General features: G+C 36.3%; 3 protein-coding genes across 4 annotated transcripts in view; 1 reads left to right on the top strand and 2 right to left on the bottom strand.

Annotated features, from left to right (window-relative positions):
* Positions 1 to 57: 57 nt before the first annotated feature.
* gpx4b (glutathione peroxidase 4b) lies at positions 58 to 6,917 on the bottom strand. Its single transcript, XM_034314563.2, has 7 exons — positions 6,812 to 6,917; positions 3,618 to 3,712; positions 2,639 to 2,783; positions 1,564 to 1,715; positions 1,386 to 1,410; positions 1,217 to 1,276; positions 58 to 438 (listed from the first exon to the last, which is right to left on the bottom strand). The coding sequence occupies exons 1-7, from the start codon at positions 6,875 to 6,877 to the stop codon at positions 406 to 408; spliced, it is 576 nt and encodes a 191-aa protein (XP_034170454.1). The 5' UTR covers positions 6,878 to 6,917; the 3' UTR covers positions 58 to 405.
* Positions 6,918 to 7,759: 842 nt separating this feature from the next.
* polr2ea (RNA polymerase II, I and III subunit E, a) lies at positions 7,760 to 12,516 on the top strand. The gene is made up of 8 exons (XM_026925307.3): positions 7,760 to 7,963; positions 9,406 to 9,580; positions 9,876 to 9,991; positions 10,220 to 10,300; positions 10,392 to 10,450; positions 11,367 to 11,445; positions 12,082 to 12,157; positions 12,284 to 12,516. Exons 1-7 carry the CDS (start codon positions 7,907 to 7,909, stop codon positions 12,145 to 12,147), a joined length of 633 nt encoding a protein of 210 aa, XP_026781108.1. The 5' UTR covers positions 7,760 to 7,906; the 3' UTR covers positions 12,148 to 12,157; positions 12,284 to 12,516.
* A 144-nt stretch (positions 12,517 to 12,660) lies between these two features.
* The window catches only part of arhgap45a (Rho GTPase activating protein 45a), a 30,252-nt gene continuing 27,661 nt past the window's right edge, over positions 12,661 to 15,251 (bottom strand). For both annotated transcript variants that reach the window (XM_034314748.2, XM_053227590.1), the window contains exon 23: positions 12,661 to 15,185. In XM_034314748.2, the coding sequence (XP_034170639.2) occupies positions 14,935 to 15,185 (251 nt within the window). In that variant the 3' untranslated portion in view covers positions 12,661 to 14,934. The remainder of the gene's footprint in view (positions 15,186 to 15,251) is intronic.

Here is a 15,251-nt window from a genome sequence, read left to right as displayed (position 1 = left end):
TATTTAGGGTTAATAATCTGCAGCCTTCAACCAAAAACAATGAACAAAAAACATATATCACACCGAATTTCTTCATGTTTTATTACTTATTATTATTACTTATTATTAGTTATCATCAGTACATGGTGAACGTCATCACTCAGTTCAGGGTTGGGTTCAGTGAGTCTTCGCTCTGCAGGAATAGCTGGGTATATGCAGGCTTCCCGGGGGAGGTTTTGCACACCAGGGGGGGGGTCATCAGGCCAGTCCTACCTGCAGGCAGGTTTACAGAGAGGCCTTCATTATTTTGGGAAAAGGCCTGAAAATACCCAGCAGGCTACAGGAGCGCAGGGGGTGAGTCAGTGAGACAGTGAGTCAGTGAGTCAGTGAGTCAGTAGGGCTGGATGCTGAGAGTATCCACACTGGTTACAAGTATTTTGGGAGATCCTTTTCAACAACCTGTGACAAAAAAAAATAAAAAATAAATATCAAACACATATTTAAACCTTAAACAAACTACAACAAGAAAAAAAACTTTATGCAGTATGATTCTACTAAATCATGGGTTCCCAAACTAGGGCTCGAAAGGGTCGCTTCATTTACAAAAGGGGTCGTGAAGGAAACTCTCAATCTCCTCTATTGTTTCATTAAATTATTTTACAAAATAATATTATAAATATCGAAAGCGGATTTTGTGTGGTAATATTTTGAATGTTACTATGAGTCACACTCAGACAATTTAACTCAGTACATGCTATTTCAGTTTTCTTAACTATCCGGACACGCTGCATTAACGTAGTTCAGCAAAAAAAAATAAAAAATGGATGAATTCCCGTCTCCCCGTCTACCTCCGCTAAACAAATGTTTTGTCTCTGAAGTGGTGTCTAGCGGATGCCGCTTTTAAATCTTCCGGAAGAAACGCAGCGAGTGTGTGAATAATAATGCTGCCTGCATTTCCGCTGCTTCAGCATGTGTGCAAAATCAAATATAAACCAGGATGCTTCACGTGGTGCCGTATCTCACCACCCTGTCACTTTAGTCACTTATGTATGTTACTAACATAACGATGGGTGCAAATATTATAGTAGTCCTATATTATAAACCTGGAATTTAAAAAAATGGAGGGTGGTAAAGGCTTGGGGTCGCAGAAAATCCATAATGAGAATTTGGGGTTGTTTGCCCAAAGGGTTTGGGAAACCCTGTGCAAAATGAACATAATAATGAACTGTGGACTTACACTTGGGTCATCCATTGGTCCATATCTCTTCACAACCTGCCCCTCTCTATCAATAAGAAACTAGAAGACAGAAAAAATAAAATTAATATGAATAACTCATGCAGCTCAGACATTCAGTGACAATTAAATAGAAGAATTAAATCTGAGGATTTTGCACAGAGACACTTGCCTTGGTAAAATTCCACTTGATGTTGCTAAGGAGGGAATAAAAAACAGAACACACACAATTCATTTCAGAATTAAAGTTGCAACATTTAAGTTTAAGATTTCAGTGGAAAATTCCACATTACACAATCATGTTAGTTCACAAGGTTAAAAAAAAAAAAAAAAAAAAAAAAAGAACCCACTTTCCCAGAGTGCCTTTTCCATGCGGTTGATCTTTCATCCACTTCCAGAGAGGATGAGCGTTGTCTCCGTTCACGTCTATCTTACTGAAGAGGTCAAATTCTGCATTGTAACCTTTCGCAAACTCCTTAATCTCAGCTTCGGTACCAGGCTCCTATGGAGAGATAGCACCGTTAAAATCTCCTTTATTCACACGACTGTTTATGTGAAGTCAGCATTCTGGCATGTATTACAAAATACTTGATTTACTGATAAGGTTGAGGCTGATAATGATAATGTTGTGTTGTGCCTGTCTCTTGACGTTAATAAGACAATAAGACACAGCTTTTCATGCTACTGCGAAACTGGAAAACACAAATTTCTCTGTACTGATGAAGGAAGAAAATGTACTGACTGTTACAAAGCACTGACACTGGAGACTCCTTCCATAAATGTTAAATAAACATCTCCTTACAGAAAGCTTCACCATAATAACATTTACTTGTTGTTTGAATTTGTTTATCATTATTATACTCGTGGATATGTGGAGCATCGTCTTTCAAGTCAGTGAGCTGTGAATGAGCTGTTACTATAGAAACGTACAGTATATCATCATATTAGAACGAGAGCATTAATATAAACCTGTGATCTCACCAATCAGATTTGAGAATTCAATGGCAGTATAAAGTCATTTAAGATGCCATTAGAATTGTTATGAATGCAATACACGCATTTTTCCTTATGATTATGATCCAGAGACCGTCTCACTGTTAATAGTTTCATGTTTGCTATGGGTTTCCTTACTAAATTATAGTAAAAAGCCTAAACTTGGACTACAGAATAACTTAAAGTTCTCAAGACATAAGACTATGTTTGCATGTACATTTATTTATTTCTTTAGCCATCCTGAGATTTGAACTCACACCCTTCTGGTTATTACTATCAAAACCCGATGGATCATAATTACTTGGACATTCATGGTCATGTTTTACCTCCGCAATTCATATATACAGTATTTCTGAGAAAGCACGACAAAAAAATCCACATCAGACAGAATTCCTGAGCTTTCAGAAAGTGTAGTGTTGGTGTGAAGCGTACCTGTTTTCCGAACTGGTTACATGGGAAGCCTAAGATGCGTAAACCCTTCTCAGCGTACGTGGTGTGCATGGCCGCAAACTGAGTGTAGTTTACTGGAGTCTTGCCTCATTTAGAGGCTACGTTAGTGATGATGCATACAAAGCCTCTGGACATGCGGGGAAAAATATTACATCATGACACACTGGAAAATGTTTTCAACATATAAATTTGCCATTTATCTCTCCTGCTTACTACAGATAACCATATCGAGGGGAAATGAAGAGGCTATCCAAACTGAAATAGTATTTTTTATGTGTGATGTGAGGACAGAACAATACAGCTCATGGCTGAGACGCTGGTCAGCAACTTGCTGACCTTTTGTCATGGGCGCAATCACGATGCACTACATTAAAATCTTTTATCAGGAGACGATAATGACTCTGGCTACACAGTCGCATATCGCCCCAGGAATACATCGCTCATTTCTCTTAGCCTTTATTAATGTACTTAACTAGCTCGCCATACTTAATTACATTACTTAAGCCACTTTTTAACCTAGTCAATTAGGTTTCCGGGCAAAACACTGGAGCTTTAAATTGCCCAATTAAGGCTAGCTAAGGAATTTCTCATTCGTCCACTCACGACGATAAAAATAAACAGGAGAAAAAAAAAATAATAATCTGATGGTTGTTTTGGTTCCCACCCAAGTGCAGTCAGTAAGTGGAGTCAGTAAATACACTGGGGTTTATTTGATTTAATAAGCAGACATTAAATCACAAACAAAATTCTATCAGGACAAAATTTATTGTGATATTATCATAGCGTCATATCACCAATCCTTAGAACTGATTACACACACATCAACTTAGCCAAGACTTCGACCTCAACCCTTCAATCTTTTCATACATTTAAACAGAAACATTAAACATCATGTAACACTGAACTGAGGAAACTGATGAGCTGCACTGCACCTCACATACAAAAGGGACTATATCCTCACCTGTATTTTTCCAAAGACACCTCGTTCCCATCTATGTCTTTGGCAGAGAATTCGTAAATACTCTTGGCGCTTTTCCAGTCACTGGCCTGAGCACACTGCAATAAATAAAGGAAAGGCAATCAGTGTCAAAGGGCAGGAAAGTCAAATGCAAACTACACACTGCACAATACACTCTCAAAAACAGTCATCAGGTGACATGTGGAAATTCCCCAAAGACACGTTTAAAACGTTTCAATCTGATCACCTCTTCAGGAGATCTGAGATGCAGTTTAGACAGAAGTGTAAAAGCATCCATCACCCAAAACCCACTTTACACAACCCAAAAAAACCCTCTCAGTATTTTAGGTACTAAAACATTTTCCAAGACTGGTGAAGGTGGTGCCTTACAAGAAGATTTCATGCAAAACCATAATATCTACATACTCTTTTGCATGAAACAGCCGGAAAGAGTGCAGGATGCTGACTGTCAATTGTTATGAGCTGAGTTAATAATAGTAATACATTTATTAAAATACAACTGCATTTTAATCTCGCTAACCGGTGAATTCAATTCAGATACAATTACATGTGAAATGATGTGTGAACTGGGTCAAAGATTCATTTGCTAGAGTAGTTAATTTGGAGTTTCTCAGTAATGTAGTGCGCTTTTTTTTATTTAATCTTATTAACTCCAAGAGAGAGAACACATGAGAGGCTGGCGAGGGAACGACTGTTTATAACAGGATCTGATCCTTGTGATGTAGTTTTGTCAGCATTAAATGGATAAAAAAAGCATGATTAATTTAGTAATAAATTAAAAATTGTAATCACTGGCAACCCACTGTTGTACAAGAGAAATAAAACATTTTGTGCTGTTTGTTGTTGGAAAATAATCAACGTCCGGGTGGTAACAGTAACTCAGCTTCACGTCAGGCTTCATATCACTACCCACCATCTTGAATTATTTCCTATAACAACACGCCACATTGTGTTTTATTCCTTACACAGTCAAAGATGTTTAATGTGATTGCTGTGTAAACTCATGATGCATACAGGTGCTGTTAATAATAATCCCTCTGCTGTACTGCCGAGTAAAAACACAGCAGACTTCCACCCCCAATGGAAAACACACACACACACATACACACACATACACACACATACACACACATACACACACATACACACACATACACACACCTAACTAACAGCAAGCTTCTGTAAAACATCACAGGTGTGATGGCAGATCTTATCGTGTGTAATGTGTCTACAGGTAAATACAACACACACTCATGACATAAAACACACAGATCAGTGAATCAGATTAGAAAATAAGTTCTAGAGTGGGACTGTGTTATGGAAAGAATGTAGACTATTTTAATATCTACCAAGCAAAGGCAAATCCAGTTTAATAAATCCAGTTTAACATATTACACTCCTTAAAAACTCGATGCAAAGATGCAAAACATCTGAAGGTGATTAGCTTCACGTGATTTGCTTCACTGCCCTGTATTAAATGACTTGGGATAACGTAAGTAACGATCCTAGAATTTGTGTAGTGGGTGATACCGACTTATTAGATTCTTCTCATCATTAAAAAGTAGTTCACCCTTCTGGCTTGAACTACTGGGGAAAAAAAATGCATATTAATGACCTGGAAATCTGCACATCCTCCATCATGTATTGAATCACAGGATCACTGGATCAGCGAAATCCTTTCATACTGCACTCCTAAGAAAATCCTTTTCAATGTTAGGAAAACACCAAAGACTTTCGAAAAGGTTTGGGGCTCTTTTCTGGACGGTTTACCCTCCTGAACTGCAAATGAACTGCAGTGTCATTCTTATGATCCTACACTAATGATCAGTAGAGACATTTTCATAAATATACGCACTACCTGCACTGTGAGGTGTGTGGTTTTATTTTCTCCCCAGTGTACGGTCTGTTCTCTTGTTTCTTCTTTTTGTTTATAAAAGAAAAATGACTGTTGTTATGTCATGTATATATTTTTTTTCTGTATCATAATTGGAAAATAAAACATTTTATATATATATATATATATATATAAAAAATGTTTTATATATATATATATATATATATATATATATATATATATATATATATATATATATATATATATATATATATATATACATACACACACACACACATTATATATAAATTATTATATATACATACACACACACATTATATATAAATTATTATATATACATACACACAGTATATATATATATATATAAATAAGAAAATGGGTCAGTTCTGATCTCAGCTCAATAGCAGTTCTGAGGATCAGACTGAAGCCTCTCTAAGCTCTAGTTTAAAAGAAGATTATCTGATTATTAGATTAGTCAGTTTTGTCTTCAGGAGTGACTCAAACAGGAGTTATAAAACAGAAGAAAAGCATTTCACAACCAGCAGTGTTACAGAATGACATCAGACCACCAGCTGCTCTACGTCACCGCCCTTCTGCAATCACGTGACTTCAGAAACGAGGCAAATACATAACGTCAGTAATGTTAAATAAAATATAAAAACACTTCTGTTATCTCCATACAGTGATCAGTGACAGACACTGTAGCTGCTTAGTGGCTTATGTTCAGTGCTTTAGATGATGAAATGATGATGAAATATTGCCAGATATGAATATAAATGGCTTAGATATAAATAATTCATCCTCCAGTTACATTCACAATTTAAAAAAAAATAAAATAAAACTAATTTCCAATGTCGACACCCAGCCTGCAGCGACTTCTCTGTTTCTGTCAGTTCACTCATGTAACCTCATGTAGCCTTACCTAGCTAATCCGCAATGCTAAGCTAACTGGCTAACAGGTTAATAATCCACTCTTGTGGTGTCGCAGTGATCAGACAGACACAACCGCCATTTTTAACCCCGCGGTGTCAGCAGTGGAATAAAGAGCAGAGGCTAGCATGCACTTTAATGTGTCATTACAATGTAGGCTGTTTATGCTGACAGTGCAGGATTTAAACCAAGCTAGCCGCACAGCTAGCAGCTAACGGACACACACTGCTCGGACACACAGCTCACACACACACAGCTCCCACACTGCCCTTTCACCCACTCATTACACAAAACCTTTCAGACTCTTACACACATTCACACATGAAGTCTAAAGTGAAGAATAAGCGCGTTACACACAGCACAGCCCAGCACACACAGGTGAATGTCTTACCATGACTCTGCTCAAGCCTCTACTTCCGAGCGCAACAAACACCAGCGCTCTGTGCAACAACCACATTGTGTCATGTACGTCACACTCTGACCACGCCCACGATCCCTCAAACCACGCCCATAAAACAGTCAGTCACTACTGCAACTACTATTTATTTATTTATATTGCTACTACTACTCTAACTTATTTATACTAGTATGCTACTAATAGTAGTAGTAGTAGCATTTATAATTATACTACTAATAATATTTCTTATTTTTACTACTATTGTTAATACTAGTGCTACTTATTTATACTACTCCTGCTACTACTACTAATAATAATTTATACTACTATTAATAATAATAATAATAATAGTCTCTGTGAACACTGGACACTTTGTCAGAGTGGAGATGCTGATGTTGGAGATCATGGTGAGGAGTTCATGGTGCATGGTGCAATGCTAAAATAAAGTCATTTTAGCTGTAATAAAAGCGCTCAAAAAAATGATGGCTGTGTACACGTTACTGTACGCGTTATCTTTAATCATAAATCAAATCTGAAATGAGTAAAACGTCTAGAAATAAACAGTAATCCCATATTCAGTTTAATGTAATCTTATAACAGGAAATGCTAGGTAAATGTGATTATATGCAAGGTATATTCACTTGCTAAGATGTAAGTTTTGCTGTAGATTTGCATGTAAATGAAATGATTTAATAAAAATCTGGTGAGGTACTGGACAATTCTGGCAATTTCTGCAGTTAAATTCCTGTAATTAAAAACAATAAATGCAATAAATAATTAGGGACAATGCTTTTTTGTAATAAAATATACAGGATGAACATTAACACAGTAAATACGCTGTCGTAGATACAGTAAATTATTTTTAAAAAATAATAAAGTTATTTCGTATTGGGTAAAATCATTAGAAAAAATGCAGGCAAATAGTTAGACACCATTTTGGGGGTCCTAATGTTGGTGACGTCACTTACCGGAAGTGATTTTCAGTCGTGTGTTTCGTTTGAAACGGTAGATAATTATCTAGCGCTGTAAAACATACGCATATTAAGAGTTAAAGGACTTGTGTGATAATAGTTAATTATTTAAAGCATCATGGATGATGAAGAGGAGACTTACCGCCTGTGGAAAATCCGGAAGACGATAATGCAGGTTGGAGTCTTTTCTCTGTTAGCATGCAGTGATGTTTACACACTACCACATGGTGGCCGGTTTGTATATACAGAGAACACACATCACCCATTTTCAGCATCTAAGCCTTTTTTTTTTTTACAATATCTACTATTAGTGAAGAACCACACAAGTATCTGAGGGGGGGTCTGAGATCACGTGACTAAACAGATTCAACAAATACTACTTCAGAGTTCACGCTTCTGATTGAAATTTCTCTGTGAATCTTTGGTGTGTGTTTAGCCTTGGCTACTATTAAAGTCGCCGTGGCTGAATCCCAAATTCTTTATTACTGAACACATTGATCATTTATTATACAGGATTTATTAATTTGTACCCTTTATAGGGAGCAGTTGGTGCTTTAGGATTGAGCCTGTGTAGTGTAAGTCAGCATACTGGATCTCCATTAAAGGAAAACTCCATCCCACACATTAAGTGTTTATATTGAAATATTGGTGATGTGCTTAGTGATTTTGTTGGTCGTTGCTGTATTTTCGTTCTTCCTGTGAGTTGTTTGGCATTCTGATATCACAGGTGGACATTGTAAGTGAAGTTATGATGGTGCCATCCATCCATCTTCCATGGAGCCTATTCTACGGGACTTGGGGCACGAGGCAGGGGACACCCTGGACAGGGTGCCAGTCTATTGCAGGGCACAATCACACACACTCACACACCTATTCACACACTACAGACAATTTGGAAATACCAGTCAACCTACAACGCATGTCTTTGGCCTGGGGAGGAAACCCCTGAAGCACAGGAAGAACATGCATTCTTGGTGCAAACAGAGGATGGTGTTTAATAAGAGAATATTAAAAATGATCACAAACATAAGAGATAACTGTCAGGTTTCACTGTTCACTCCTACAAACAAGTGCTTCTTTTGTCATTCACCATTTTCCAGCGATGTCATATTTAACGAGAAATCCGAAGTAGTAACAGTGGAGATGTTGGTGCAAAGGTTGGACTCAAAATCCCAGAATGCAGCGCTGCTTTATGACAGCCGAGTTACAGCAGGTTAGTTTTAGATCTACGAGATGATCAGTGCGAAGACACTGACAGCAGCATTAGCATGAAAGTTGAAGCTGTGGAAGCTGATCCATTTGAGCTGCGTGTACATATAAGAAGGTGAGAGAAATGGACTAAATGACTAAAGTGCGGCTGCATCGCTCTCTTTAGGTAGAGAGGAAGAAAGCGTTAAATCTCACTGGCTCCATTATCAGCGGGTAGTCGAACAGCACTATGGGTCATGTAGGAAACCATTAACCGTCAAAATAGCCCAGAATGTCAATGTGAGAAGTTTATATTAAAAAGTCAACTTAGAATTTCATTAAATCTTGGATGCCATTGAAGATCACATGTTCTTTATAAAGATTAATAGGCAGGTTGCTCAGAGTGGATTTTTCCTTTAATTCCTGCAGCTCTGCCACGATCGAGGATACTTGGTGACGCAGGATGAGTTGGATCAGACGCTGGATGAGTTTAAAAGTCAGTTTGGGGACAAGCCGAGCGAGGGCCGTCCTCGGAGGACAGATCTCACGGTGCTCGTGGCTCACAACGACGATCCCACTGACCAGATGTTTGTCTTCTTCCCAGGTGAGTGTAGAGTGGCTTTACAAAGGAACGCTTAGCAGCATCTGAACCTGAATGTGAGTGTAAACTTTAAATCTGCACAAACCTTGCAGACGTCTTGTAGTCAGTCAGCTAAGATGTAATTCATGTCCAGATTTTGCTTCTTTAGCTTTGAGCTGGAGATTTGGGGCTAACGAGAAACGGAAACTGAGAGTGAATATTGTGGCTGATTATATTCGCCTACATTTGAATTCTGTGGGAAGTTTGTGTAAATTTGATACTCAAACATGTGCTCTATCGTGTTTTGTATTTTCTGCAGAGGAGCCCAAGGTGGGAATTAAAACCATCAAAATGTACTGCCAGCGCATGCAGGAGGAGAACATCACCCGCGCCATTATTGTGGTCCAGATGGGCATGACACCTTCTGCTAAACAGGTGGGACATGCACACACACGCACTCTCTCTCAGACACACACACGCAGGTACACACTCGCGCACGCACTCTCTCACATACACACGCACGTACACACTGGCACACAGGCAATCTTGCTCACACACACACACACACAGTTCTAGGGTTATCTCATATTGTTTAATATGAGATAACCCTAGAAATAACCTACCAGGTGACATTTTGTATGGATCTGTTGAACATTTTTGCAGTCGCTGGTGGACATGGCACCGAAGTACATCCTGGAGCAGTTTCTCCAGCAAGAGCTGCTCATCAACATCACAGAGCACGAGGTGAGAAATGCATTCAGACGTATTTAAGATCTTCTGTATTTTGGGTTTAATAACATTATTGCTGATTGTCATCACTGTTTTGTGTTTGCAGCTGGTCCCTGAGCACATTGTGATGACGAAGGAAGAAGTGACAGAGCTGCTAGCGAGATAGTATCCTTTCTAACACTGACATGGCGGTTCAAAATGCGATATTTTTTCTTACTCTATTTGCAGGTGATTCATATATAAATCTTTCTAAAAAAGGATATTAGTAGTTGTGCAGGTCAGCTCCTCCAACAGCTGCGCCTTGAGCCAAAACCCTGATCCTAAATTTCAGTTCCAGTTCTAGAACCATTTGGCCAAAGTATTACAGTGCAGTCATACTAGCAAGTGACAGGCGGACATTAATTTCCAGTGTACTGTGCTTTGCATAAGTATTCACTCCCCTTTTGTAGTGTTACACTCTGGAACTAAAATAGCTTTCATTGGGATTTTATGTAATGAATCTCCACTAAATATCTCATAATGTTGAAAATTATTTACAGATTTGTAAAGAATTTTACAGAATGTATGTAATAGTTGTGAAACGTCTGCTTTTTTTGTTTGTTTAACTTTTGTGTCACAATAAAAATATTTTGCCCTTTCAAATGGTAAAATCCCAGTTAAGACCATTTTAGTTCCAGGTTGTGACACCTGTTCAAGTGGGGGTGAATACTTATGCAAGACACACAGATGCAGTTCTAATAAATACATTTCTGAGACAAATCCTGTAGTGTGAGATACCCAACAGTGTTTAGTGCACAATGTTAGAAAACTTTTCTTAGAGTTTAAAACCCTGTTAAAATCAGTAAACAGGAGTAACAGTGATGTGTACAGTAACTATACAGTATTCTACATGCAGCTCAGCCTTTACCATTTCATAGCAGAACCACGCCCACACACGACACGACGACAGCTGCAGTTGCTGCAAGAATCAAACCTCTTTTGCTCATGAGTTTAGGTTATTAATGGCAAGTCTATAGAAATAAATCAGTGCTCTGTGATGTGACTCTTTCCTTTCGAGTGGATTTTCCTTCACTGTTGTCAGTAAGCTGAAGGAGAGCCAGTTACCCAGGATTCAAGCCGGAGACCCGGTGGCTCGATATTTCGGGCTGAAAAGAGGCCAGGTAAAGCATTATTAATAATATTTCTTACTCCATTTTTTTAATATTTCAAGGTATTATTATTAGTATTATTATTAAGTCATTTATAAAATCATTTATAACAGCATAGTCATTTATAAAATAATAATTAGTAGTAATAATTATTATTTTATAATTTTTTTTATTAATTACAGCAATACCACTACTACTAATAATGAAAATAATAAGATTAATAAAAAATCATAACTTTTATTCTGTTATGATAATCATATACAAATAATTAATACTTATTGTATTCTTTTATACTACTACTAATAATAACAAAAATAACAATAATAATAATAAGACGACAAACATCTACTACTTTTATTCTATTGCATTCTTCAATACTACTACCAATTTTTAACAAAAATAACAATAATAATAAGAATTCATAATTATAAAAAATATTGACAAAAAAATTGACAAATTTACGATAATACGTTTTATGTTATTATTGCTGTTAATAATATTAATTGTTGTTGTTGTTATTATTATTATTATTATTATTAATAATAATAATAATAATAATAATAATAATAATAATAATAATTTAAAAAAAAAATAATAATAATAATAGTATGAAATTGAATGTAATCAGATCGTTTCCGGTTGAAACAGGTGGTGAAGATCATCCGGCCGAGTGAGACTGCAGGTCGTTATATAACCTACAGACTTGTACAGTGAAGCTGCAGTGGTGAGGCGTTAAACTCTGACTGTACTCTTACACAGGATTCATTATCAGGAAGTTACTGTGACTGACACCTTTGTCACAGTAGGAAGTTAGTTATTAAATGTCAGGATGTTTTTTTTTTCCTTTCAGGTTATCCATTAGGAGCTGATATTCTTCAAGCTGGAGGTGATGAGGTGTGTTTCTGTGACCTTTAGTCTCAGTTACAGTGGGTGCAACTCAGTAACAGATTGAACTACTACATAATTGTAGTTGTATCAGAAAGGAAAGTTTTGGGACAGTTGTATATTCATTTCATTTAAAACTAAATTGTAGTTGTAACAATTGCTGAATTTTGTAATAAAGTGTCTTAAAATTTTTGTTGATTTCTTGTTCATTTTGTTTTTATTTATCTATTTTTTTCCACAGTACCAAAAGTTCAGATTTATTAATGGCAAATTACAATATATAAGGATTCAATGTATGGCTTGTACATAATGTTCATTCACACTACTAATCATTTTTGTGGTTTTTGTTCATTCAAATTGTTGATTTCTTTGTTGGAAAAAGTTACATACATATGTATTCTACTCCAAAGACAGCACAGTAACACATACTAAAATATAATTATAGTCTTATAATACGGATAAAAATAGGTGAACCTTGATACAACTGGAAAACAAGCAAAAAAAAGGTCTAATATCCACAAAAAAAAAAAAAAAACCCAGAAGAGTAATCCTTTTTTCAAGAAAGGTGACTAACTGTAGCCTTAAACAGAACATAAAACACGTTTCAATCTCAGCACACATATTCATTCATTCATTCACTGTAAAGTAGCAAAACCTGACGTTTCCAGTGTAAGTAGTCGGTATTTCATACTGAAATGAATAATACTCAGTGCCTTCAGTAGATCCTCTACTGTGGTTTATACACGTAAACCAATATATGTAATAAAGATAAAGTAATAAAGATCTGAGGTTAATATTTAGATAAAAATGACTTTAACATGGCCACAATTTCCTATGAACTTGAGTCAATATAAGTATTAACACTAGCATTAGCATTAGCGTACTGACCAGCAGTAAGCTGTTGTAACTCCGTAAATGTATAGTATACTGTATATATCACACTCATTCTCCATTTAAAACCACAGCACGATCATTTCCTCCTCTTTTGTAGCAAAACCATTATTATTATTATTATTATTATTATTATTATTATTATTATTAGCATACCTAGCTATTTCCATATTCAAGTCAATGATGAATGAAATGTTAAAGAAAATATTAAAATCAGATGAGTAACATAACATCTAACATAAGAGAACATCAAATAATATAATTTAGTACAAAAATTGATGTAATGATATAGATTAATATTGATCTGTACAGCACTGTAGTTTTGGTTTCAGTAGTAAAGATAATAAATCTTGTTTTATTCCTGCTGTTATTGAACTTTCTGTGATTTAACTTTGAACTTTCTTTGCGAGTATACACGTCTCACTATGACCATCGAAGATGTTCCACAATCTGCTCCTTAATCCTACTAGTGCATGCAGAGTGCTAGAACATTGTCCTTCAGCCATTAGGAGACATTTTACCTCATGACAACACATGAGAGGGGAAATTAATGAAAAATACCAAATTGGTTCGTTAAAAATGCACTGAAGTAAAAGTGGAGTTGATCAAAATGCAAATGAATAAAAAAAACAAACAAATGATAAACATTCATTTAAAAAAAAAAAAAAAAAAAAATATTGATAAAACATGAGCCATGTTTATAATTTATCATTCATACCTGTATAAGAGTGTAAGTAACAAATATTCTTTGATAGAAAGATGGTGAAATATTAAGTTAATTAAAAATAATCCAGTGGCGGCACTTTTTAACCGGAGGAAAGTCTTCAGGACAGATGACTTTACGCTTTTTCAAGGACAAAGTGAAAATATAATGCTACCACCTAGTGGCCAATGCATAAAATTACTCACTAAAATAATAATAAATGTTTACGAATTCACTCTAATGATAATCTCATGCCCCAATTACTTCATTTACATTTTAATACAGTTTAATTTACAAGCTTTTTTAATCACCTTTCTTTCTTATCATAGAATATTTGGTCACGTCCACCTTTGTGCATGGCCTTCCTGCTTGTTAACTGTAGTTTTGGAGTATTAGTAATAGAAAATAATGGAGGCTTTATAAAGATTAAAAATTATTTTTAACAAATTATTGTTCTTATCACAGTTGTGGGAAAGTATGGGATTTCATGGCACTCTTTTCCAGACCTGAGAAACTGTGGAAATTCAGTAGTTGTATGCGCTAATGCAGCCTCCCTAATAATCATCTTTTTCCCTTTTCATGATACACAAGAGTAGGAAAACTGAACAAGAGTAGGAATAAGTCTTTACAAGATTTTTTCTCAAAGAAAGAGCACTGACTGTTTATCACAACCTTTCTTAAATTCATTTGCATTCTTACCAACACTTATAAACTCATTTTTGTTACATTCACTCCTTATAGAACAGAAATGTGCCTAAAAACATTCAAATAGAAAGGATAAGTGTAAAACATCACCATCATATACACAACCATACTTTCCACCATCTCACAAATAGAACTGTTGTAAGATTAAAATAATTTTTCAGTGCATTAGACTTTTATGAGTGCCCTGATTAATCTGAGAGTAACTTGACTCTTCAACTTTGACACTTTTTCGCTTAATATTGGGAACAACGACAAAAAAAAGTTACCGTAGTAGTATTACAAACTGAAATGGATGGATGAATTGATGGTTCTGATCTCTACTCGTCTACCAGCTTTTCTTCTTCTGCTCCTCTGAAGTCATCCGTCTTATTGGGCTGCTCGGGGATGGTCTCTGGGACGAGTGTACTCAGGTCCAGACTCACTCTGGGGCTTAGCTGGTCATCCTCCGTGCTGGTCTCGCTCTCCTGGCTCACCAGTATTCGCTGTTTAGTCACCTTCCCCATGTCCTCCCCCTCGGAGTCCGAGTCCAGAGAGCGCTCGCGGGAACCGGAAGAGCCCAGAGAGTTACCTGGATGAAAACAGATTCCATAATTAGGTCAAAAGAATGGAGAAATGCTAAATGGAGTTGGAAGCT

Source organism: Pangasianodon hypophthalmus, chromosome 21, assembly GCF_027358585.1.
Source record: "Pangasianodon hypophthalmus isolate fPanHyp1 chromosome 21, fPanHyp1.pri, whole genome shotgun sequence".
NCBI lineage: Eukaryota > Metazoa > Chordata > Actinopteri > Siluriformes > Pangasiidae > Pangasianodon > Pangasianodon hypophthalmus.
Note: the sequence above shows the minus strand (reverse complement) of the source record. Positions and strands in the feature narration are given on the sequence as shown.

Bases quoted from the DNA above. Each gene is read 5' to 3' on its own strand.
- polr2ea (XM_026925307.3), top strand. From the start codon at position 7,907: ATGGATGATGAAGAGGAGACTTACCGCCTGTGGAAAATCCGGAAGACG. The intron at 9,992-10,219 runs GTGGGACATGCA...ACATTTTTGCAG, and splicing joins TGACACCTTCTGCTAAACAG to TCGCTGGTGGACATGGCACC. The intron at 10,301-10,391 runs GTGAGAAATGCA...TTGTGTTTGCAG, and splicing joins TCAACATCACAGAGCACGAG to CTGGTCCCTGAGCACATTGT.